We start from the raw sequence: 25,673 nt of genomic DNA on the forward strand, positions 1-25,673 counted from the left end.
TTCAATTCTTTAAGCCTAAGAGAACAATATAAATTTGATAAAACATAAGATCTGTGCAGTAATCTATCAGTTAAAGTAAAATGAGCTTAATATTTTTTTTTTAATAAGGAAGATTAAACTATTCTTTACATATAAATTAAATAATATCTTGTGAAGTGAAATGCTTCTTTGCAGATGTCTGTTTTACCCTCCAAGTTGTGTTTGAGCTAGAAGTGATGCAGTGGGGTGTATGCAATTATGCTGCAGCTTCTGACATGCATGAATGTAAATGAGATGTTTCATCCCGATGGATACAACTCCTGTTTAAATGTTTAAGATAATAAACTCAACAACTTTAGCCAAACTGAGACATGATTATCTCAAATATTTAATTTCTGCAATGAATGACTATTAATAACTCTCTCAATCTCATTTGGCCTGTTAGCCTGCAACAGATTAAACTGGTATAGTTTACTGGTTAAGTTTTTCATCTTTTTTTCCCATCAGTTTTGTTAACTTTTCTGAAAACCTTATTTTTACTTGTTGATTTATCATATAATAATTGAGACAATTTCCATGGCTTTTGTGTCTCGAATTTGGGGTTAAATTGAGGCTGAAAAAAATCATAACATTTAAAATACAAAAAGAGACATTCAGAATTAAGGTCTTCTGAAACTGTTGATCTTTGAACTTGTTTTTCAGAACTGTTTTGTCAGAAATAAAACTAAAGCAGTATGAAAGAAACTCTAAAATACTGTTATGCTATAGAATGTGTAACAAATTGTAAATTTTGTTCACATGTTTTACAAAATTTTTAAGATCAGGTGATAATTGCTAATTTCTAAACACTAAATTTCTTCTTTTGGAAATTAGTTGCAAAACAGCGACACAGGCTTAGTTCAGAAGTTATTTTTAAATGTTTTTAAATGATAAAAAGGATTTTTCTGTTTAACATGGTTTTACTTTGAGGTCAACTTGAAATAGATAAACATTTTAGGATGATCTAGAAATTTAAAGATGGAATTAGGTAACACTGTGGAAAGTATTCTCAGATGTTTCAGTAAAATACTATAAGACAAATTTTATACTGAAGAGATGCAGAGTTCATATACATGTTAATGAGAGCGATGTTGATACTGCCTTCAGCTTGCATTAGCTCATCACAAGGTGAAGATTTAATAATTATTAACATATTTTGGAATTTCTATTCATATGACTGACAGGAAAGCTTCCCACTTCAGTAACTTTTTTTGTCTTTTGGGGAATGAGGTAAAATCTTCCTAATCCTAGTGCTTAGATTGTGAATTATTCTGTGACTCAAGAGAGAAGGTATTTCATAGGTAACAGTTCAACAGGATACATTTATCTACACAAATGATTTGAGAGGCAGTGGGCTGGTTTCTCCTGAGTGAAGGACATGATGCCAGATAACATGCTGCTTGCACATAAGCCATTTTAGGTCTAAATATAACTGCAATAGCACTGCCTGTGTAAAAATCCCCATGTATTTAACTGAGGAATGTGACTTACTAGCTTGGGTGCAATGCCAGGAAAGACAGAGTCAAGCTGGTGCTGTGCAGAGATTTAGCAGCTTATGTGCTTGCTAGCTCAGGCATCTCTGCAGTGCACTTGATTTCGTACTGGGGATGTGTCCAGCTGTGAAATAGATATTCTTTCTCCAGATCTTTCTTTGTCTTTCCTGGGTAGGTAATATAAGCCTTTTAAGGTATGTGGGCTTTTGCAGCCTGTGTTTTCATGCATTATCTAGCTTTAGAGTCTCAGACCATATTTTAATAAAAGAAGGAATGTTTAAAACATATAACAGAATAAAATGGAGATGTATATATCTCTTCCCTATTGTTTTTTCATTATTTGTTAATAGCGAAGCATAAAACCAATGAGATATGTCATAAAAGAATATGTCATTGTGGTGAACTAACAATATGCTTTGAGGGTGTTGAAGATACTTGGCTAAATCCTGTGTGTGTCCCATTTTCTCATAGAGTCATAGAATAGTTAGGCTTGGAAGGGACCTTTAAAGATAGTCTGGTTCCACCTTGTCTGCATTGAGCAGGGACATCAAATACTTTGTTCTAGGTCAGGGGCATGCTGTGAAGCCACTATTATTGTAGTTGTCCCTGTTCCCTGGTATCCACAGTTCCTTCACAAAAAAAAAAAAAAAAAAAAAAAAAAAAAAAAAAAAAAAAAAAAAATCAGTTTCCCACTTTCTTCTGCATATATTTCCAAGTATAAGGTAGTCAACACACAGAGGAGGAGGAGGAACCTTCCTGTTTCCTAGTTTCCCTTTCCATCTGTTATTATTGCAACTTTTTTGATAGTGCAATCTTCTTGAACTGTGCACTGTACAAGATTAGTGATTCCTGGATTTGCTGTTAATGTCATGGCATTTCTCTACTAGCCTCAGACTGCTCATCTCCAAACTTTGTACTGAGAATAAAGATCCATGCATTTGTTATCCAACTCCTGACTTCCAGAAATAGTAAACCTCTTTCCTGCCTTCTGAAACATAGATTTTCTGTCTCTGTGTATTTCAGAACCTGTAACATCCCTCTGTAGAGAAATGGGGGGAAAAATGGTATTTGTGAAAAATGCATCATTTGGGTACTTTTGAAATCTGGAGTAGTTTGTTCAACCATTTTGTTATTGATATTGGCAATTTTTTAACCTTTGTATCAGTTTGTGATCTCCATCCTTAGCTGGAAAGGACAGTGACATTACCCAGACACAGCCTTCTCAAAGTCTAAAACTCACATTATCATTACTATTGATGGTATGAAATTATGTCTTGTGCCTGTGAAGAAGCCATGTCCAAATTTGTATATAAAGAATATAGAAAGAGCCTTAATCATGTTTGTTTTGTAGTATCAGTTCAACAACTCTAACATCACACTGACAATTCTCAGCATCACATTAAGAGGACTAGTTGTTTATCATATTTGCCAGTACGAGGTTCACTTTATGATGTGAACAGCAAACTTAATGAATTATATGGATGTGCTGATCTTACTGAGCCCTCTCCAGAGCTAAGAATACATTATCCAGCACAGAGGTGTTCAGAGAATTCAATATAATAAACATGCCCATTCATATGGTGTTGTACCCCAGAAGTTGCTAATAACGGTTGCAGATTGCCTCTGCAGCAGAATTTGGAGTGAACATGCCTGGCCGGACTCTGTGAAATGTCAGAGAATCATTGAATGATTTAGGTTGGAAAGGATCTGAGGTGGTGTGGCTCGAGACTTTTCCCCCTCCTTAAAGCAGAACTATCTTTGGACATTTGTCTACATTTTTAGACCAATGTCTAAACCCTTCTAATTCTATCCAGATGAAATCTACAGGAGGAAAGACAACATGTCTAGGCATCTCAGATATACAAAGACATTACCAAAATGAAAATGGCAGAAAACAACATTAGTGTTCAGTAACAAAGCTAATCATGCAGAAGTGGGTGCCTGAATTTAGCTAATGATTTTAAAGTACTTTACAGCCTAATAAACTTCAATTGCTCCAGTGGGAATTTCCTGTGAAGAGCAGACTCAGTCCTGCAGTCAATCCATTAGTTAAGCCATCTTTGTTCTTGTGAATAATGTTATTTGCATTTCTGTAGACTTATTCAGGGAGAGAACATGGGCTGTATGGAAATAGACTGTATGAAAGGAGGGAATATAAATATTTGTACTCTTCCAGCAGTCTAAAGGACAGTCTATAATTAATCTGTAGTTACTCGAACAGGTAAATGTAACAAGTGTTTATATTAAGGTGACAAAAAGTTTGCATTTAACTATAGGGTTGTGAGAAGTTCTGCTTTTAGGCTTGTTCCATATATGACTACTGTCCACAGTAATTTTTCACTTTAAGACAGAAGTGAAACTATTGTTCATATGTCATATTGTTTGTGGGGGAACTCTTTTCAGTGTAAAAAAAGAAAAAGGTATACTACTTAATTCTCTCTTTTTATTTCAAAACTGGCTGAAATATGAAACTGATATGTGAATACTTTTATCAAAGGAAAAATATTAGTGGGTTTGGGCAATATAAGAAGGACTGAGAATTTCTGTGACAATAATTTAGAAAGTGAAATAACCCAAAACCGAACAACCAAGAAAAAAACCTAACCTGTTAGCATATGAGAGTGTTGAGTAGAAAATACAAAATATCTGCACATAGGATTCAGGAAATATGTTTTCCCAAGGGCATTAGAAAAATACTGGTCAACTATAGTTGAACTTGCCTGGTGGAATGCTCTGCTTCCTGCTGCCCACACTATTGTCTGCTCAGAGTTCTGGCACGTATCGTCTCAGCTTTCCATTCCTGACATCACCTGATTGCACAATTCATTCAAGTGGGTCAAGCCTTGTGACTCTGAAATATGTAGCAGCAATCAAAAGAAACTGAACTCCAACCTACACAGCAAGTTTCTGCTTGGTAGCCCCATACAGCTGGCTCTGTTCAGGGCAGGGCAGCATTACAGCAGTAGAGGCAGCCAGAACTGCTCTCACGCAAGCGAGGATGTGGCCCCTTAATTTTTTATCCTGATGTTTGGGTTTTTCTTAACCGCGCTGCTCCCCAGAACCTTGCAGCATTATTGTTTCCTGAATGCGTTATTTCCATCAGGTACTGGCAGTCCTGACATTGATAGGCAGTGAATCAATACTTTTGTAGAATTGTGAAGCCAAACTAGTTTTGCAGATCCACAGTGTGCAGTATGTGGTTTTCTATTCTGGATATAATAACTGCAATTTGAAATACTCCCCCACAAGCATTGATTGCATGCTTTAGGAAATTCACAATAAAGAATTTAATTAACAAAGAAGAAACTGCATCACTTCATTTAAAAACGGGAAATTCACCTGAGATATTTTGTTCATTTTCAGGCTCTAATAGCAATAACCATCTTTAGCTGAGGACATTTCCTGGGGTTTAATGGCCCATGGCTGTGCTTCTTCAGGTGATCATCATCATCTCCCAACAGTCATTAATCCCCTACAAATACCCTGCACCTCAGTCATTAAATGTGCTTCTTCTGAAAATGAAATAGTTCTATATTTAATGCATCTTCCAGGAATAGGAGGGAAATTTCTGAGGTGAGGAATGAAAGAAGTTTATTAATGTGTCAAAGAAGTACTAATTATGACAAGTGGATAAGTTCTGTTTCTGGAGATAGCATGACAAAGAATTTTTCCACAGTTATGAAGAGAATGTTATGTGTAAGTCCTTGTTTTATGTACATCATGATTTACACTCATCTCAATTGCATAACAGCCAAATCAGAAATACAGATAGTTATTTGTAGTTAGATTTCTTCTGCAGAGCATCTCAGCATAGAACTATCTCACAAAAGAAGCAGACTGTGTGACTGCAGTATTGCTTAAAAAGACTTTCCATATCTGTAAAAATAGAGCTATGCAGGTTTATTAGGTATTTGTGATAATGAAAGAAAATAAAAAGAATTTATATCTTTCATACCTGAAGTCTGAAACTCTTACAAAAAATCTTTTGGTGAGAATTTTATGAGTCTTTCTTACAAATAGGACTACGACTACAGCACCAACAGCATCATCAGAAGTTTTAAACACAGTAGACAGCCTACCTCTGCTCAAGTAGAATTAAAGCCTTCAATGAAAGAATTTAAATTCGTTAAGAATTGAATGAGACTTGGGGGTTTTTGATTTTATTTTGAATTCTACTTACTCCTACGTTGTGCTGTTTTCATCCTGTGCTACTAAGCATGCATAGCATACACCTAATGTACACATTGCATGAAGCCTGTACCTGTCCCAGAGTGTGAGAGGGATCAGAGCAGACACTGCCTTCACTGAGTGAAAAATTAGTACTTTTTGGGTATTATGGTAATTTATTATTTATGTTGGACATTCTGATCCATGTACTTCGGTGAGAGGCTGTGTAGATGAAGACAGAAGTAGAACTTTGGGCCATGCATTATTAAATATTGAATGTTAAATTATGTTAATGTTAAAATTAGAGCTCTCCTAGTCTTTGGATTGCAGATTGACCTGAAAAAAAGAATGATTACAACCTGACTCAAAAATTCCTTGTCAAAATTTTCTGTTTCTTCTAACAAAAAATGACAGGATTAAAAAATCTTTCAGTATAAACAAATTGTTTTGTTTCACTCACAGAAAAAAATTCACTTCAGTAACCAATAACAATTTCCTTAATTTTGCAATTTTCCAAATAAAAGAAATTTTTCTATGTGAAAGACAAAAGTTTCTTTCAGAAATTTTTAAATACAAAATACCACATGCACACATGTGCACACACATTTTATCTTGCTCCATCGTGGGTTCTGGACAGAACAATTACCTGATATAGATTTTACTCTGAAATTTTTCTTACTCATCCTAACGCAGTTTTCAGCATATAAACTTTTGAAAAAAATTTACTAGATCTCTCATTAAATTCACCAAATAAAAAAAAAAAAATTGCGCAGAGCCAAGGACAAGATAAAGAGAATTGAGCTTTTAAGTTGTTTTCAATTTACCTTATATCTCATCATAAACAGCAGGTTGGGGAATAAGTACTGATGTGTTGTACTGCAGTAAGAATATTTCTTTTGCTGTAGATCCTGTTTAAGCTTATTCATACCCTATCATGCAACTTACAGTGTCAGCATTCTTCAGACCATTTGTCAAAATTCAACAGGAATGTCCACAATAAGGAGTAGTAAAAAAAAGAAAGCATATTTTTCTAAAGTGAATTTATCATATACCTAGAATTTTTGTATTTTTTTTTTTTACACAAGTTCTCTGTTTTCACCCATTCATTATGTTTACAGATCAATAGAACTAAAAAAAAACCCAAAAAACACAACCAAACAAACATCATATAATGTTTCTCATTCTCATTCTAAATTCTGTGTTGTAGGTCTTGTTTTCCTTCTGTGCTGCATTCTGGGGAATCCAAATTATGAAGCGGATCACTTCATTCAAAGATAAACACCACTGAAAGAGCAGATCTAACATCACCTCAAATATGGAAACAGCACTTTAGAATAACTGTCTAAGTTCCTCGGAATTAATCAACCATGAATCATGCTGAATTGCAATCAGTTCACTTAAGATACGAGAGATTTGTGATTTTTGTTTGGATGTTTGAAAGATTCCTAAGGGGGTATATTCATTTTTATTTGCTTTTTAAAGAAATATTTAATTTCTCCCCAATTTAAATCAAATATTCATTCACAGCATAGATTTTTACATTCATAGGATTACAAATTCTTAGACATGTAAAACTAATTTCATTTTTGCAGTGATTTTGTTAGTAATAATATGTGAAAAGTATTTTTCACAAGAGGAATAATTAAAATCATATCTGATGTAACCTGGTATAAAGTGATTGACTGTCTTCTTATTGAGGCTAAATATAAACATATGTGAGTGTCATTTTTTTCTGTAATGATTGAATTACATGAGAATCTCCATGTCATGCCCAAGTCAGTGTTCATAACATACAGCTACATGAGGATGAGTAGTTGAGGCAAGAAAATTATTAAAAACAGCATGATAAAATAACTCGACCTAGTATGAGTTGAAGCATCTTCAATAAAATTGGCTGATGTATGTGTTGTATAATGCAGACATGCAGTTTAGGCTGAGTTATTTACGGAATACACCTGCATTGCCAACTTTAGATAGTGATCAAACCAGGATTTACACGTGAGTATCCCACTGACACTCACTCACAAGACAAAATATTTGCAAGGCTGAGCCCTTAATTTCTGGTAATTTCCTGACGGGTGATGTCAGGGGAGATGCATGTCTTGTCTTTCAGGAGCTGTTGGAAAGAAGGTTTGTACTAAGATAGGAAAATTAAATACAAATGGTAGAGGGAGTCTCCAAACAGCAGGACTGGCAAAAATACTGGATCTAAGTTGTTTTTCTTTCCTCACACTCATCCAACTCTTTTTTTGGCTCCAAACCTTTTAGAAGTGCTTAAAGTCAAGTAGCTCAAAAATGAAGTCTGTCCTAGATCCTTCAAACTAGTAATAGTACCTGGATTTAAAAATGAGTTTGTGTTCTGTTTTTTTTACCTATTTCATTTTCCTTTAAGATGTTAATGGCTGTCTAACAGACATCTCAGGTTTAGACACATAGCCTACTTTTAATTAACCCATATTTCAGTCTCTAGCTGTAACAGATGCCACTGTCTATGTAACTGGATGTTTACAATAAATTGTTAGAAACACACTAATGTTATATAAATAAAATTGTTGCAATGTCTAGTGATAATATCATCTTGATTGTAAAATAGAACCTTCAAAATGCTTGGGTTACAAGGAGCCTTAATGATAGGTTATTTGATAGGTTATTTAATATGTTATTTAAAAAATAGCAGAATCTGATTCCAGAAGTACAAGAAAATCCGCAAACTTCTTACGTGGCCCTGTAAGCTAGTGCACCTATATTTTCCAAATTTTTAATGATGACATGGTCAGTTTAATATGACATAAGAAAGAATCATATTGAAAGTCAGTTTCCTTATCAAAATAAATCCTTCAAAGAGACAGGAACAGGAAAAAAATTTAATATTTTCTGCATTTGAAAAGTGGCAATTTTGGAGGGACAACAATGAAGAACTAAGTAAAATTAAATTAATTTTAAAGCTGTCCTAGTGAATGTCATGTATTTACATGAGTGTCTGATGAGGACAACCTAGTCATTAAAGCAGGGGCCAAACAAATTTCCACTTTTCCAAGGGTTTTTAGATCCAAATTTCCTATTTCCATGGACTTGCCATAGTGTATAGGTTGTTTGAAAGCAAGGTGCAGGAGAGGAACAACATTCTTCCATTGCATACTGATCAGTAGGGTCTGAGGGCAGCTTCTCTGGCTGAAGGCTTGAACAGACTTGTGGTGGGTGTCCAAGACTCATGTGCTTTACAGTAACATCACTGGGTATGTATAAGCAATCCTTTGGCTACAGACTGAAAGCTTGGATTTGCCCTTCTTGGAGAAGAGAGTTTCAGAGACAAGCTCTTAGAAACACCTTTGCACCGTTCTTTCAGTAGCTATGTGGTAGGTAACTATATCCTGTCAACTTGCCTGTCACAAATTTTTGAAAATATGAATTATTTCATATTTTAGGCACCTAGCACCTGTGCTGGATCTAGTTTATGCTGTCTTTATATCTATGGCAAAGAGTGAAACAATCATTCTGAAGGTGTCTGGGTTGGAGTAATCAGGAGACTTTGGAGACTAGTTGGCCACTGAATTGAATTATGTGCAGTTAATATATATCATGCAGTTAATTGAACTGAAAATAATGCTCATTGCTAGCATGTATGAGTGATATTTTGATAAGCTACCCTTCTCCCCTCGACTTTTTAATATTCCATTACTTATTTCTTTAGAATATGACCACATTGTGTGGTTTGAACAATAGAATAGGATCAAGTGAAATAAGGTGAATTATGTGAGGACAGTAGTGAACAAAATATTGATGCAGAACTAATAGACATTGTAGGAGTAACTATCTTTCTTTTGGCAAACCACTCTTTCAGGTCTCTAGAAACAAAAATACTCTAGAGACTAACAGCCTAGCCTCACATGTCCAAGTGTGAAACTTCATAAATAACATTTGTAATTTGCACTATTGCATAAGACTTCCTTTTGGTCTTGTTTGTTACTAAATTCCCCAGTGATACACCTTAGGAGAAGAATGTGGATAAACAGAACTTTTTTTCATCAAGACTGCTAAAAAGTGATTCCCCTGTTCCTACCAGCTGTTGTAATGTTACATCCCTACACATGGCCTTTCCTGGACTATGTACACAGCAATATCAAGTTACTGAAAACCCAGAAGTAAGCAGCTGAATCCTGTGTCACTTGAGACCTGACCCTGCACCATTCAAGTCACTGAAAAACTTGCTGCTGACCTCAGGATCAGGGCACAGTATTCCCTGTATGAAAACAAGAATGATGCAATATTTACTGCAACTCAAGCTTTGGTGCAGTGCATTGATTAACAGAGTTTCACGATTGCTTATTCCCAACAGTGGCTAACATTGTATCCTTTCTGGTATAATAAAATCAGAGCACCTTGGTGGATAAGTGCTGACAGTGAAAGTTGTAACCTATACTTACCGGATGCAAAGGACTCAGGGCCCTTTCTCTTGTCTCTGTTGTCTTCAGTTTCCTCTCAGATCTGTGGGATTAAGGGCCTCATTACTTAAACCATTACTTAAAGGAGGTAGTTGATCAGATATTTTAAAGCTACCTTTTTACAGACAAATGTCTGTGAGCTTTCAGGAATTTATGTCGTGTGATTAGAAACTAATAAACTGTATGGCACCAGAGGTATGGATTGTTTGGAGTTTAATTTCTGACAAAAAAAAGCTAAGTCTCAGCAATGGAGTTCATCAAGAACAATAGTAACTAGGAGAATACGCAAAGCATTGCCTATTATGTAAACTGTGTTGTCCTTAGTTTAAGTTTTTCTGAAAGCTCTGGCTCCTGAAATTATGTGAATACAGAAATATTTTTGCCTCCTGAAAACAAGACCTATAGAAAGTTCAAAATCTAAAAGGCAGACAAGATCATTTAAATCAGTAATATTTTAAACCATTTTCCCTCTTAAAACATCCTAGTGACAACACGAGCTTGACTCACGGTTTTTAAACTCTTGGGATTGCTAAAGCTGAATGGGAAAAAACTATTCTTGGTGTACCCTTTTTCCGTAAAACCTCTGTTTCCAGCACAGGCATACACAGGGGCTATGAGGCAGAGTTTTGCTGGGTTTCCTGGTTCCCTGCTGGTGTTTGACCAGCAATTCAGTTTGGAATTCAAACAAAGCAGGCCGCAGGCTGGCTTTCTGAGGGCCCCTGACCCTCAGTAACTCTCAGCAGACCTCACCACACTATGCCGTGTTGCCTTCCACCCCCAGCAGTTTGGGAAAAGCAAACAAGAGATGTACTGTGGACTTCAGGATTTTCTCTTTAGAGAAAACAAGTGTTAAAATACCACATTTGAAACTCAGGTACAAACCACAACATAAAGCTAAAATAAGATATCTCACATGCTGGAGAAGCACTTCCATATTAATATCAAGGCCAATGGAAAACTTGGCTCGGTTCTTTGTCTTTTTTGCCCCACCTATGGAAAACAGCAGAAAAATGTGGAAACATTGAGTAAAAATGAACTGCTGAGTGTCCTTGTGTTTATGGTTTGGCACAGAAAAGCGATACAAAATGAATTCTCTCCACCCCACCCCTTGCTATATTTTTACTTCTTCCTCCTTTATTCTTTCTCCCCATTTTTCTCTTTCTCTCTCTAGTGTTTATTCATCTTTGCAAAATATCCTCTCCTGATTTCCTTAGGTTTGTTATGTGTGGAGGTACATGGTGGCATATTTCATATCCACAAATATTTTACTTTTTTTTTTTTTTCTTTTTTTTTTTAATGGGAGCCAATACTTACATAAAGGTGCCTACTTTCTTTACTGTTCCTATCAGTCAACAGGCTCTTCTAATATCCAAAAAACACTATACACTGCTCATACATTGCTACTGTTATATTTATTTATTTCACTTGTCTTTGCCTCGTTTCCTCTAATGATGCATTTTCTATTTACATTTAACTAACATGGCACTGTCCTTTTCCCAGTTTCTACTCTCTCTCCTGTTTCCTTGTTATTAATTCTTTGTAGTTACTTTTTGTCCCTTCAGCACCATGCTTTAGCTATCACTGTCTCTTTGCTTCAGGGTGTATCACTACAGTTTTTGTGGATCATTTAATGTGGCAGAGACAGACAGCCCAGTATTAGCAATGGTTGATTAAAAAAAGATTAAAATAATGAAGAAAATCACGGAACATTTTAAGCACTATGGAATTTGTGGTGTTTTCTGCTACTTACGTTTTTTCCACAAACCTTGAATGCAAGTACTTATCAGCACATAAATTACAATTTGCCAGGAAAGAAAAATACCATAAGACAATTGAACTACAATTTTTAGATCAAAGAATAGCTTACTGAGTGTGATCATGTCTTTTGCTGCTGTCTGTCTGCATTGAGGTCATGAGCCTGTTATTTGAACATAATGGCATTACTCTCTTGCTTCACGTAGCAGCATTTGCGATTTCAGATCTAACAGCCCTTTACCTTCTCTCTGCTCATGACTCATGGCTGACTCACTACCTTTAATCATCCTGAAAGCAAAGGTTTTATTTTTGCTCTTCTTTTAATCACAGTGCAAAAAAAATACTTTGAGGGAAGGTAAAGTGTTATATAGTGCAGCAGTGTAGGTATGTACCAATGTGCTTATTTTTGTAAAACCTCAAGTATTCCCAGTTTCCTGTCTGTGACCATAAACTGGATTTGACAGTGATGTCTAAGAGAGAAAAGCCTGATGATCAGGGATTGGTGGAAGAAAAAGAAGGCAATTAAAGGCAAGTTTCTGAGATTCTGAGAACAAAATCTGTCATTGAGGGTCAGATCACCTTTGGTTTTATTTTATATATTATTTATTTTATCTGAAATATGGCTGTAAGAGAAAAGTATTGTCTTCATGACTTCATGGCCAATAATAAGATATATATTCGAATACATTTTTTTCTTTGCTAACAATATTCCTATTATTCATGAAAAAATCTTTGAGTGTCTCATGCCTATAGTTTATTATGGTTAATTATGCCTGGTAATTGGTCTGTAGTATGTGTGTAAAGGGCCTTATTAGTGAAGAACAATTATCAATGGTTTGTGCTACAGGAGAAGGATTGTTGTTCAGTATTATTTTCTCCAGGTTTTCTCCTTGCAAGAAAGCCTGGTGGTAGAGTTGGAATTTAGCTAACATAGCCCTGGGTATTATAGGATCATGAAAACTTTCTGTATTCTACTAAAGGCTTCCTCCTCACACTTCTTTATGGAAACCTGTGGTTATTTTCCTGAGGAATTAACCAGCTCTTAAGATGCTACATGGAAAATAACTCATCTCTGAGTATGGCTGAGAGACATCTGAGCCCTGGCAGAGACAGGCGTTGTACCGTGTCAAGCAGCCTGAACAAGGTGAGGTGTCCAGCCTCCTTTCCTCATCATTTCCAGGCAGGGAAGCATAGATGGACTCAAGAAGCAAAACTCGCAGAGCAAGAAAGAGCACAGGTTTCTGCTGGGGCAGCCAGGGGGGTGTGCCCTGGCACAGGGAGAGTTACAAGCCTATCGTGAGTACAAACCTATCAGGCACAGCAGTGAATGCTCAAAGTCACTGTCATTCAAAATAGAAATTTAATAAGAACAGATGTGACAGAGGAGATGGTCCACAGAGAGTTCCTGTGGCCTATTTGTGGTGATGGTTGTTGTTATGATAACAACGCATAATGCTTTCTTTGTGCTTTTCCTGTTTAGGAATTTCTCTGTTACCTTGTGCCTTGGATAAGTGCAAAGCAAATGGGTCTTATGCTACACATCAGGGATTTTTCCAACAATATTTGCATAAAGAGGATGAAATGGTTTGCTGGTGCATTTGAGGACTTGATGTATATTCTCAATGCTTCTCTTTATGGTCCTGTCAGATTCCATTGCATTACATTCAAGATAATGAAATTAAGCAAGACAGACCACTAGACATTGTAGCTGTGATAAATACATCCACTAAAGAGGGTAATTTAGTATGTTTCCTACTGTAATTTTCTCATTTAGAAGGATGACTATAGGGTTGTATATAATGATTGTGAATCACCATCAGAAACCACTTTTCTTAGTGGATGCTGAAGTCAAGTATTTTAAAATATTTCTTTCTTTTGAATTTTCAGAATGAAAAAAAAATCATGTAATATTTCCTCTAGATAGTATTTCACAAAGTTGTAGGCAGTGTAACACAGAGTAGTAGCTATGAAGTTAATTTTTGTAAGTATGTTGAAGAAATTATCATATGTCTTTTAGTCAGATTTTAGAGGGAAACAGTGGTGATGACTGATAAGTGTTAATAAGGGTTATAAAATATTAGTCATTATACTATTAATATAAGTAAAAGTAATTCAGCTTTTTAGGTTCAGTTGCACAGTCTGAGCTCAGTCAAATTTGCCAAAAATGTGCACTGGGATGTTTTTGTTTTTTCTGGAAGATTTTCTGGAACTTATGGAAAATGTAGTTATGTAGTCTAAATATACTCTGTGGAAAATATTCAACTATAAGGTCTATTTTCCTGTTGAGGAGATCTCGGGGAAACAGAATTAATAGTTCCTGAGTCCTTGAGCTTGTCTGGTTAGCAGATATGCATTTAGTTTCTAAGATGTAGAGATTTATGTCTGAATTCTGACAGAATGGGATATGTAGATGAAGATTTGTATTTTCCAGAAGGTAATTGATGTGTAGTAACTGCAGTAATTTCTGGGTACCTGCAGTCATAACCTCCAGGTTTTTTACTGACTACATATTCAGCAGACACTAAAGTTAAAAAGGTGCAAAATAATAACACTACATGGCTTTGTTCTTACATTTGGTTCACCTAGGAAACAGCTTCTGATTAGGAGAAGTGAGCTGAAATTATGTAGAAAAATATTTTTCTTTCATGGTTTCTGTTTCTTATTCGCTTGTCTGGAGAAGATATGTTAATTTTTTTAACTATGCATTAAAAGTCCTGCTAAAATTTTCAGGCTTTCATATCTGTGATCATTGTGAACTTGACATTTTATTTTATCTCTATAGGTAGTATGGAATCACAGAATCACAGAATATGTTCGGTTGGAAGGGATCCACACAGAGCATCAGAGCCAACTTCTGTCCCTGAAAAGTCACACCATGTGCCCAAGGTTATTGTCCAAACACTTCTTGAACTCTGTCAGGCTTGGTGCTGTGACCACTGCCCTGGGGAGCCTGTGCCAGTGCCCAACCACCCTCTGGGTGAAGAACCTTTTTCTAATATCCAGCCTAAACCTCCCCTGGCACAGCTTCAGGCCATTCCCTCAGGTGCTGTGACTGGTCACCAGAATAGAGATCAGTGTCTGCCCCTCCTCTTCCCCTCATGAGGAAGTTGTAACTGCAGTGAGGTCTCCCCTCAGCCTCCTCTTCTCCAGGCTGAACAGACCAAGTGACTTCAGCCACTCCTCATACGGCTTCCCCTCAAGGCCCTTCGCTATTTTAGGCTAGGTAAAAGCCTGTACTCCAGATGTTTGATAAAATCTGATTATTATAATCCCATTAATGATTTTCTGTGCTATTGCAATTGCTACTGGAGAATGCTGCTTTTGGCTTTTTTTCACCTGGATTCTTTGAAAGGTCTCAGTGCCTTTCTTACACCTCCTGCAGGGAAAGCACACAAATGGGGAAAGCCAGCTAGGCTGAGGATCCTAGTATCATCTCCTGTGAGTGGATTATCTATGGAAGATTGTTTTAAGAGTCAAGAGGGATGCTGTACAGTTTAAGCCTGCTTTCTGTCTTCCCATTTACAGAATCTCTGGAGGTGGTCAGTCAGGTAAACTGCCTAGACACCATGTGTGAGTACCTGGAGTCTACTTTTCTCTAATGAACTGAGTCTAACATGAAGAGAGTCTCACAGATAAATTTCCTGCTGTCAGTAGCACATCAGAGACTATTAATAAGAGATGCAAGAATAACTCCTTCTCACAAGAAACAGCAGGTAAAAAGCAAATGGAAAAGGCACTTGCTGTGTTCCCTAAGAGCTAATTTTAGATTCTATGTACTCAGGTCATGTCATTTCTGGTGGGAAGAAACCTTGCAACCTGTAGTGTGTGCTCATACTTTATGGTCTCCAGCATGCCCCAATGCTTATACCTTTTGGAGGTTCCCATCATCCCAAATCAAAGCTGGTCTTGGAATAAAAAAAATATGAAAATAGGTAGATGAGAGAGAAGCAGTAGCTTGGTCTTATTCCTACAATGTGTCAGTAAAAAGAGCCTGATCTTTGGCTGATATAAAGTAGGTAGCTGTGCTGACCTTTGTGTTTGGTTGGTTTTTTCTTTTTTCTCATTGAATTCCCTCACATCCTAAGCTCATTAAACTGTGGCTCAGCCAAATTGTTTTAAAACATGGTTTAAAAGGTAGGCGCAGTAGCATATCATAAATTCTGTAGCTTCAGGCATAATTTTTTTAAAAGGCATTTGTATCTAACAAAAAGGTTCTCTAGACTGTAAGTCACAGATTTTTCTTTAGCAGAACTGTTCAAGTGTCTGTGTCTGCGAATTAATGCACGGATCCAGAATTCTAGACAAAGCAAAAAGACTTCCTACATGAGCAGTGGAGATCTAGGCTGGACAGGTCATCCTGCAACAAATTATTCAATTCTTCCCTTTCATCCTGCAGCTGTTTGCTTGTAAATAGACTAGCAACCTTTGGGCATACTTGTTGCTCAAGATAACTTCAGACTGGAACAAGGTTCACAAGCAAATCATATGGAGCCACCAATATGGGAGTTGTTTGCACTGACATCTTGTGGTACGATTTAGTTTGGGGATGGGTCCTGATGCAAGGACAAACTTGACAAACTTTCACCAGTGAAAATACTCTACTACCTGTTCAAAATGACATTCACCATACAAGCTTGCAGAGATTTGTAGAAAAGCCACAAGGTTTTTTAAAATTGGAAAGCCTCCCATTCCCAGGTGTGTTCCCAAGAATTAGGGGCTACGTGTTTTTTATTTATTTAAAAATAAATAAGTAATTTGTTTTAATTTTTAAACTAGCTAGTTTCCCAAGGTAGGAGAGCTAGTAGACCCATCTCAGCATCATACAGTAGAGGTAACACAGTAGTTACATAGAGTTTACCTCCTCTTTCAAGCAGTATAAAAAAGAGACTGCTCAGAACAGTGAAAGATTCCAATACTCATACAGAGTGTGTTTTTTTCCCAAGGACTTAAAGGTTAGATAAAAGAACAAAGTACTTTCTTGGTCAGTACAAAAGCTTAAAGATTTCTGTAGCATGGGCAAATAGTTCTGAAATAATTTTACTTATAAGCTTTACTTATCCATTTCAAGCAGTGCTGTCATGTTTTGACATGCCATTTCAAAAGCAGTAGTAAAGCTTCACATCAAACTTACTCCAGATGTGATCCAAACCAACAGGAAAAATGAGCATTCGTAAAACACAGCACAGTAATGTGCAAAGTGGGCTGAAGAAAAGATAGGTCGTTTTTTTGAAGTTGAATGGGCAGAGAGCAAAAAACCTAACTGGAAACTGCTTATTAGCCCAAACACCCAGTAGGTTCAGTGTTACTTTCATGTTTAGTGAAACTATTAGATATTTTTGATCTAACAGTGAGGGTTTAAAGAATGAAAAGACATGCACTCTATGGTTGGCAGCTCACTTCAATGTCTAGCTTAATGAGTTGTGCTCTCATGCTGGGGTTTAAAGCAGTCCAGCAAGTGAGGCTTCCCTGCTGTGTTTCTCTTTGACTGCATTACACAACCAGCTCTCTTTTATATTTTGATAGTGACATCTATTGGAGCTTTGAAGAATAATGTTTTTTAAAAAAAATCCCTATGTATATTAGTGAAAGCAAAATTGTTGGACAATAAAAATTTCAGTTTAAACAAAAGCATATATATATTTATCTGTCATCAAAACATACACAAGAATGAAAATACTGATGAAAAAAGAAAAAAATGTAGCAGCATTTCAAATCAGATTCAAGGAGAAAAATGTGCCTTTCTCTTTTTTGATGATGGGTGAACTTAGAAACTTCCCCAGCTGTCTGAAGTTTGTTTAGAAGGAACCCATCAACTATAGCTGTAACCTCAAAGTGAAACAAATACAATATTTGATTGAATTCTCTATAGATATACGCAAGACTTTGACGTATTAACAGAACCAAATCTAAGAGAGTGGGTACAGTAGCAGTCAGCCAGTCAGCAAAAAAGCCTTTTTCATGGGCAATGATACCTGGTGTCTGTGCTGTCAAAGGGACACAGCCATCCAGAGTATTTGGAATGAAGTTAACTCTGCTTTGAATAAGCAAGCCATCTTCATGGATTATGCTGAGAATATGGCTTGTGTCTGTTTAGAGCTTACAACAAGGGTCCTAGACTTCTCCAGAGGTGTAAGACTGACAAACAATTAGTAAGTGTGGCCAATGGATTTACATTGCACTAAGTTATCCAATGTGTATACATTTTTTTAAATGTCTATTCACTGTGAAACAGCTCTAGAAGTCAGTCCTTGGTTTCAACAGTAGGCAGTACTGAGTAATGCTACCTCACAAAATCTCTAGGAGAAATTAGGAGAACTGAAATGTGTAAGGAGAGTGTGCTGTGGCAAGTCCTCAGGACTCTTTCAGAACCTTTCCTTTCTGTTTGTCCCTTATTCTCCTGAGAACTCTCAGAGTCCCTTAATGAACACTGGAGAAATGCACATTTTCCTCAAGCCACCTCTCTTCATACACATCTGGCCGATGAAGAATATCTTCATGTGAAAGTTTCATTTGCTAGAAGTTGTGACTTTGGGGCCTTTTCCTGGCTTTTTCAATTCTACAAAAATATGATAAGGAATTCCCTGCAAAAGAAGCAAGAGGTTTCCTCCTTGCCTCAGACTGTAGGTTTTGCTAGGGTTTTATTTTGGTTTGGTTTTTTTGCATATAATTTGATTTCAGTTAATTCTGATTTTTAAAGAAAATTTATTTTCTCAAGCAAACAAAGGCTTAAATGGGATTTTACTTCTTGATATTGTTTCACCTATCTTAAAATTTGGTTTTGCTTTTATTTATTCTGGTATGTCTTCCCCAGTAGCAACATGGCTGTGTCCTATTCACTCCATTATGATAATAAGCCCACACATCAGTCAGGGAACTAGTCAGACAGGGAACTTACTATGAAATGAAAAGGTGAAGTATGATCTTAGAATAGCAAATGTAATTGACTCAAACAATCTTAGTGCAAAAATACTTGACAAAGCCTCAAATTACTGTTTTTTGAAGTGCTTGTTTTGCAGATTTCTGTGCATAAACCCCAGAATATACCACATAAAACAATTTATAATGCAGTTATTGTTTTCATATGAATCACATATCCATTTCTCCTGCTGCTGAGTGAGAAATGTTCAATTTTTACAGCCAGTGGTATGTTCTCCATTCTTATTCAGCCTTTACAGAGCCTGCGGGAGAAATGAAATGTTAATAATGTTGTAAAGACACTTTTTATAATGAAAATATATCCAAATTAATCACACCTTTCATCTATTTAAGAGGAATTCTATCATACTCTTTGGTAGTTTCAGATTGTCTGTAAAAGAATAAAACAGGAAGTAATTAAGTAGTTAGCATATTGTGACTTTTCTGTGCAAATATTGCTACATAAAATAATGCTGGTTTAGTACTGTGTCCATTTCACTTTTATGGACAATTTTCATGACTTAGTTCAGGTGAGCAACCACTGCAGTCACTTTTCTCTGCTGATCACTGCTTTCAAGATGATTGGTTGCAGAAATGAATATAAGGAGTGAATACTAGAAGCGTAAAGTTTCTTTCTCTAATCTTGAAGATAGATATTCAGGGAGACATTTATTTAATTTGAGTGAGTAAAACTCACTGTTGTCTCTGTTGGGTACTTAGCAGGTAAGATCACAAGAGACAGAGGGATAGGAACACCACAAGGGAATTTTATGTATGTATCTGTTTTCTGGTATGGCCAGGAGCTTCTAATATTCCTGACTTTTCTCAACCAGACTCTGAAAAGGTGTTTAGACCTCTGCTCTTTTATCATGCAATTGGGTGCATTAAGCTCAGAAAGGCTCCAGCCCAATTTGCACAGTGCTGTGGTGATAAGCTCCTTGGAACATTGTGTACTGAGAGCACAGGACAGACATATCCTGGCTGAGCCTGTCCTGTTTTATTAAAATCCCCCTTCATCTCAGCTGTGACAGAGCACAGCACTGTGCAGAGCCACCTGGATGCCTGCTACATCACTCTCCCCACTGTTCAGGCTGTAGGGGTAGCATGCTAGTTCAGGTACATCACTAGATCCATGGTGATGCAAGCTGGTAGAAAGGCACTTCTTTGAAGGAACGATCCCTCCTAAACAGTGGCACCTAAACAGCTTGTACAAAGATAAAACAAATTGTTATTATTATTAATATAAACAGAATAAAGAACACAAATATCCAGGGAAAGATCTAAGCCTAACTAAATGATTAGTTGTGTTAAAAATATACTCGGAGTAAATCTGAAAGAATTGAAAAGAAGAACTCATCAGCAAAGAAAACTTTACCTAGGAAGCTTTACACTAGTAAAGATCAATTGAGAGCTGCAAAACATTGAGCTCAGAAGCTGTAAAAGGAATGGAAAAATAAATTCAAAGAGTATGTCTACATATCCAAATGAATGCCTAGTTTCAGTTTTAAATTAGGAGGAAGACATAGAACATGAAAGCAAAATGAGGATGATTCGTGAGTTTGAATATATAAAAAGGGAATAACTCTTGGAAACAAAACTAGGTAAGCTTAATGAGTTGAGCTTTGGGCACCCATTATTTAGTGTTCCAAAATAATGAAACAATAAGGATGCTTTCATCCCTGGAGAACAACAGATACTGCACTTTTATTAGATAACAGAAGAAAATAATTGAAGTAAGTTGATGCTCATTAATCTGACCTTAGTAGGATTCAAAAGTGTTTAAGAAATGAGGAAAAATTAAAAATGTTCAGGTAAAGAGGAAACAATAAAATGCAGCGTGGTTAACAAAAGCAAGGTCATTTCAGATTAAATTGCTGCCATTTTTCCATGGGTTAAGTGATTTTTTAGAGAAGAACAGTGTATTATCTATCAATACTTTAACAATTATTGAAAATTTGAGAGAGATTGTGATAAATGCAGTAATACTAAAGTATGGAAGGAAACAAAAAAAATTACTAAATACAATTGGTCTTTTCACCCTCAGGAAAAGTAGTATGATTGTGGTGTAAAGTAGAAAGGGATGCTCATTAACTTCCTTTAATGCTGAAAAATTTGGTATCATCAAATGAAGTTATAGGCTGTTAGGTTCAAAAGAAAATGGAGTTCACCTACCACATAATTAAACTGTGAACTTTACAGTTGTAGAATATTATTAACACAAAAAATGTTTATGGAGTTCAAACATACTTGAATTTATGGAATAAAAAAAATATCTTTCATAGGCTATTCAACACAAAAATCATATAATTTCCCTAAGCAATTAGGTAAAAGGGAAATTCTGGTCTCATGCAGTTCACCTGTTCTAATTTTCTTGGATGAAGCTGATAAAAAACACCCTGGGAGTTAATATTATACTCTTAGTGACTCAGTCTTGAGGTTATTATTATTTAACTTTTCTCTAATTACCTTGGCACAGAATGTTTGAGTGCAGAAATGAAAATTAGCTGATAAAGCTGAAAGACATTGGGAAAGACAGATCTGGATATAGTATAATCTTAAATAAATAGAATAACAGAAATTTAATGCATTCTAGTAATACAAACAGCAGTGTCATTCACTAAAAAGCTAACGACAAAAACCTGCTGTTAACTCAAAGCACAAGTGACTAAGTGTAATTGAGAAGGAATAGCTGGGTTTGCTGGTCAGTTCCAGGGGTCTCTAAAGGATTGAGAAAGAAGGTGGTGTGCAATGAGAAATTCTTTGTTAAGAGGGAAAAGGCTTAATGCTGTTTTTGCAAGATGCTGATGAGACCCTCTCCGTATTACCACGGTATTAGCTACAGTTCCAGTCACCTATATGTAAAAGCAGTCAAAAAGGGCTATTTGAAGACTGCAAGAGGAGTCATCATTGTAAGAAATAAACCAAAAGCTAAGAGGCATTACGATTGGTTTTCCCAGGCTGTCTGTAGATTTCATGGTAGCTGGAATTAACAGGGAATTCCTCTTGTTTAGATTGAGGACGTAATACTGCTTTCAGGCTGGCATAATTCATAGTGAGGGAACAAGTGAAAAGTTCCTGCCATATGCCAGCAGGTAGTCAAAACACAATTGGGGTGCACACCAGAACCTGGGAGAATAAAAGGTCAATTTGCATATAACCTTTGAGTCTTCAGGGATTAAACAAGAAAACAGAAGCTGGTAAACTAATTGGCAAGGAAGCCTTAAAATACAATGGGAATAGTAATCATCAATAAATTTTGAATAAAAATTTAAAAGTAGATGTTTTGGAATTGCTTCCGAACAGGACTGTTAGGAGTATCAGTAGTAGACTGTAGTATCAGAGTTCCTTGCTCTTCCTGTCCTAAACAGAGTAATACATGCATTCTTAGGGTATAAAGTGAGAGAAAGAAGTGAAATAGGTACTTCCTTTCTTATCATCTCTTGCAAGCAGAAAAGCAGAACACACCTTGAAGGCCCAGCTGTGTGAGTGAGTGATGTGATGGGGTGAGGGAGAGTGCTAGTGGAGACACAACAAAAAAGGAGTGGGAAATTGAGATTTCAGGTTTTGTGTATCTTCCACCTTCTATAGTAACTGAAGCACAGATGAATTGGAGAAAATTCTGAGTTATAAGTGACCCACAAGGATCATCTAGTCCAGCTCTTGAATGTAAATGGCCCATACAGGGATTGAGCCCACAATTTTGGTATTTGCTATCAAGAAGTGTCTATTTCCATATATTTGTTATTGTATTTGAGGCATTACAGAGATTTGCATAGGAAATATTATTGCTAAATTAGAATTTTTAATGGTATCATTTGTATACATTCATATACAAGCTGAGACCTTGATATTTAACAGCAGCTGTGACCAAGATAAAATATTTTGCAGATTTAATTTGGTGCTTGCAGCAAGGAGATGTTACTGACGGATGAGGCACTCATATTTACTGAGTGTGATTCCATCATCCTGACACCTAGCATGCTCTTCATTCTCAATGGATTTGTTCTCCGGTAAGTTTATATTTAAGTTAGGTTTTATCTTTACTAATCAGAATTTGTCATATTTTAACAGATTCTATTCCATTTACATCACAGACTGTGCCCTTTATTTGTGTGGAGCAATGTTTCCTGATACAGTGTATTTTTTATATATCCTCTGACTTGATTGATTTTGATACAGTTACTGTAATTCTTTCACAAACATATCAAACTATGTTTTCTAAACTTAAATCAGAGAATCAGAATGCTTGCTTGCCAGTATGAGTCACTGTTTTTCTTTTTTTTTGACACTGCAGTGTATCCTAGATGAATTATTTCGTTTTCTGGGAATCTTAAGTAGTACTTCATTATGTCCTGTAACTGTTCTACTTTTTGTTTAAATATTTTAGGGTAACATTATTTATAAGACTCAGAGTTCTCATCATTTATTCAGGAAAGACAGCAACAAAATATTTCATTAAAGAAGGAACAGTAATTTATTTCTGTTTTTTAACTGAGGTAAAGCTCGCATCTTTTCCCCTCCTCTTATGTTGCTGTAAGATGTGGGTCCTTTGCAATTCATTCACTCTTTCATACTGCTAAGAACTGAACACCCTATTCTCATTCTTGTCACTGCATTTCATTTTGTTTACTACTTTGATCTCCTTCAAGATGTTGCTTGGTGCTCTGTTAATCCATTGGCTTATTGCTATTACAGTATTTCACAGCTCCTTTGTTGCTAAGCTCATACACAAATGAATCATATGACCTTGGCAGTTTCCCTCTGTTAACACTGCTGTTATTTTTCCTTGAAATTTTGCTCTTCAAATTGTAACAAACAATAGGTCTACTAAGTCTCTACATGTTTGTAGATGCTTGTAGTTAGTTTGGGCTGTTAATAGAGTAGGCAAGGAAATTTGGCTAAACCAAGTACAGCAGGGCACCCTGCTGCCCTTAATGTAAATGGTCCAATGGGGAAATTGTGAGGTGAAGTGTTTTCAGTCTTCCTCAGAGTTTTCACTAGTATAATGGAGTGGAATACCCACTCTGGAGGTATGTGTTATGAAAAGCTGTTATAGTACTATTAATAAAGAATGACTTTGGCTTTTACAGTCTTTTTACTATATACTTAAAAAGTGGTTTTGGGATTGCTTTTTCTCTGGTGTGAAGTAGGGCAAAGGATCTTTGTCTTTAGCTTGCCTGCAGGTTTGTTTCATTATGTTCTTGCTTTAGGTTTTTTTTCCATTTTTTGCCCTTTCCTCTGCATCTTGCTGGCTTTCTGCTTGATTTATTCTCATATCTTTTTCCTTCAGCAACCTTAAGAGAGAGTTAAAGGCCTACTTTTAGAGGTTGGGAATTTGAGGGTTTTTTTTTTTGTTTGCCAGCTGAGATGTCTTTGCCTCCTCTTATTTAATTTTCTTGAATATTATTCAGCTAGCTGGTAATACAACTTTTCTATTTTCATACCTGGGGACTCTTTTCTTAAAATGTTCTGTGTAGCTTTGAAGTAGACTCTAGTCAGATATAAATTTGAAGAGAATAGCAAAAGTCAAATGTGGCGATGGCCATCACAGTCACTCTTCAGAGCCATCTTAGTGACTAGCAGGTCCAAAGGGCTCTCTTTCTCTTTTCTATACTGTGCTGGAAGACACTCTTTCTTACTGTGTTAAATGACAGTGTGTTATTTTGTCTGTGCCAATCTGTTATCTCTTTAGGACAGGGGTCATGTCTTCTTAGAATTTAAAACTATGAATGGCAATTTAAGAATAGCTCCTAACTTGCTCTCTCTTTACATATTAATTACCTTAGTATAATTTAACTTGTGTCTCAGTATGTGTCCTGAACATTATTTTTACTGAAGTGTGTCAATTTTCATTACATTAAATGAATACTCATTTAATTTCCTATCTCACCTCTGAGCTCATTTTGTTAATGTCAGGATTATTCTTGCATCCCTCTGAGTCTTAAATACTCTGCTTATTTTAGTATCATCTGCAAATTTAATGATCTGACTTATTATAGCTTTATGTAGACCATTGAATAAAATATGAAAATCTGCTGGTATTAATCTACAATCCTGCGAGACTTCACTTCTCAGCAGCTGCCTTTCTGTTTTCCACCCAATCCCCTTTTTTTCTGGGTAGTAATTAATGCCTTGGTACTGCTCAAACCTGAAGGCAGGCAACTGCATCAGATCTGGAGTCAACTGAACTTATCACAGTCTTACAGGGAAACCAGATGCGCTAAAGAACCCAAACACATCAAGGATGGGAAAGAGTCAGACTTCAGGATACAGACTTTCAGATGTGAATGCTGGGTCACAAGTGCTTCATATTGGGACAAAAGTTTTAATAAAGATTTAGTCCATCCACAACAAAGCTTTCTTAATGATAACAATGATCCATCATTTTGACTTTCCTCTGAACCTTTTTAAAACCCCAGCTAAGTCAGGACTCTTGGTTTATCTAGGTTAATAACATCTTTCATTTTTAAAAGTAACCAGATTTCTTTAACATGATTTACTCTTTTCATATCCACAATGTCTCATAATTATTAAATTGTGCTTATATAATTATATCCTCTAAAATGATCTATAAATGTAACATCTCTTTCTTAAAGATCAGACTCTGAGGAATAAAACTTCCTTGATTTATCTCTAGAGATAAAATGCTAAAGGTGTTCATGGCAGGATTAGGCAAGAGACTGACAGCTCTGGAAAAAAGGTTTGAAACTTGGTATTGGAAGGGACTTCCATTATTATTGGAGTAGTGGGGAATATGACACTTGTAGATTTAAGAGCAGAAGAGCTAAGAGCCGGCTTCATTTGTGAGTGTATGAACAAACTGCGAGAAGGAACTGTGTGAAGTATTTTTATGTGAGGACTAGAGATGTGTAATCATGGGCAA

At 36.1% G+C, this 25,673-nt stretch overlaps 1 protein-coding gene across 7 annotated transcripts in view; it reads left to right on the plus strand.

Annotated features, from left to right (window-relative positions):
- AGMO (alkylglycerol monooxygenase) overlaps positions 1-25,673 on the plus strand; it is a 240,112-nt gene that overhangs the window by 185,299 nt on the left and 29,140 nt on the right. The window contains exon 13 of one of the 7 annotated variants that reach the window (XM_032110720.1): positions 22,679-22,800. The exons of 4 other annotated variants lie outside the window; for them this stretch is intronic. In XM_032110720.1, the coding sequence (XP_031966611.1) occupies positions 22,679-22,684 (6 nt within the window). In that variant the 3' untranslated portion in view covers positions 22,685-22,800. Of the gene's footprint in view, positions 1-4,874; positions 4,949-6,885; positions 10,313-22,678; positions 22,801-25,673 lie in introns of those variants that run through there. 2 more of the 7 variants (XM_032110711.1, XM_032110703.1) reach the window with 2 other exon arrangements.

The sequence above is a fragment of the Corvus moneduloides genome, chromosome 1 (assembly GCF_009650955.1).
Source record: "Corvus moneduloides isolate bCorMon1 chromosome 1, bCorMon1.pri, whole genome shotgun sequence".
NCBI lineage: Eukaryota > Metazoa > Chordata > Aves > Passeriformes > Corvidae > Corvus > Corvus moneduloides.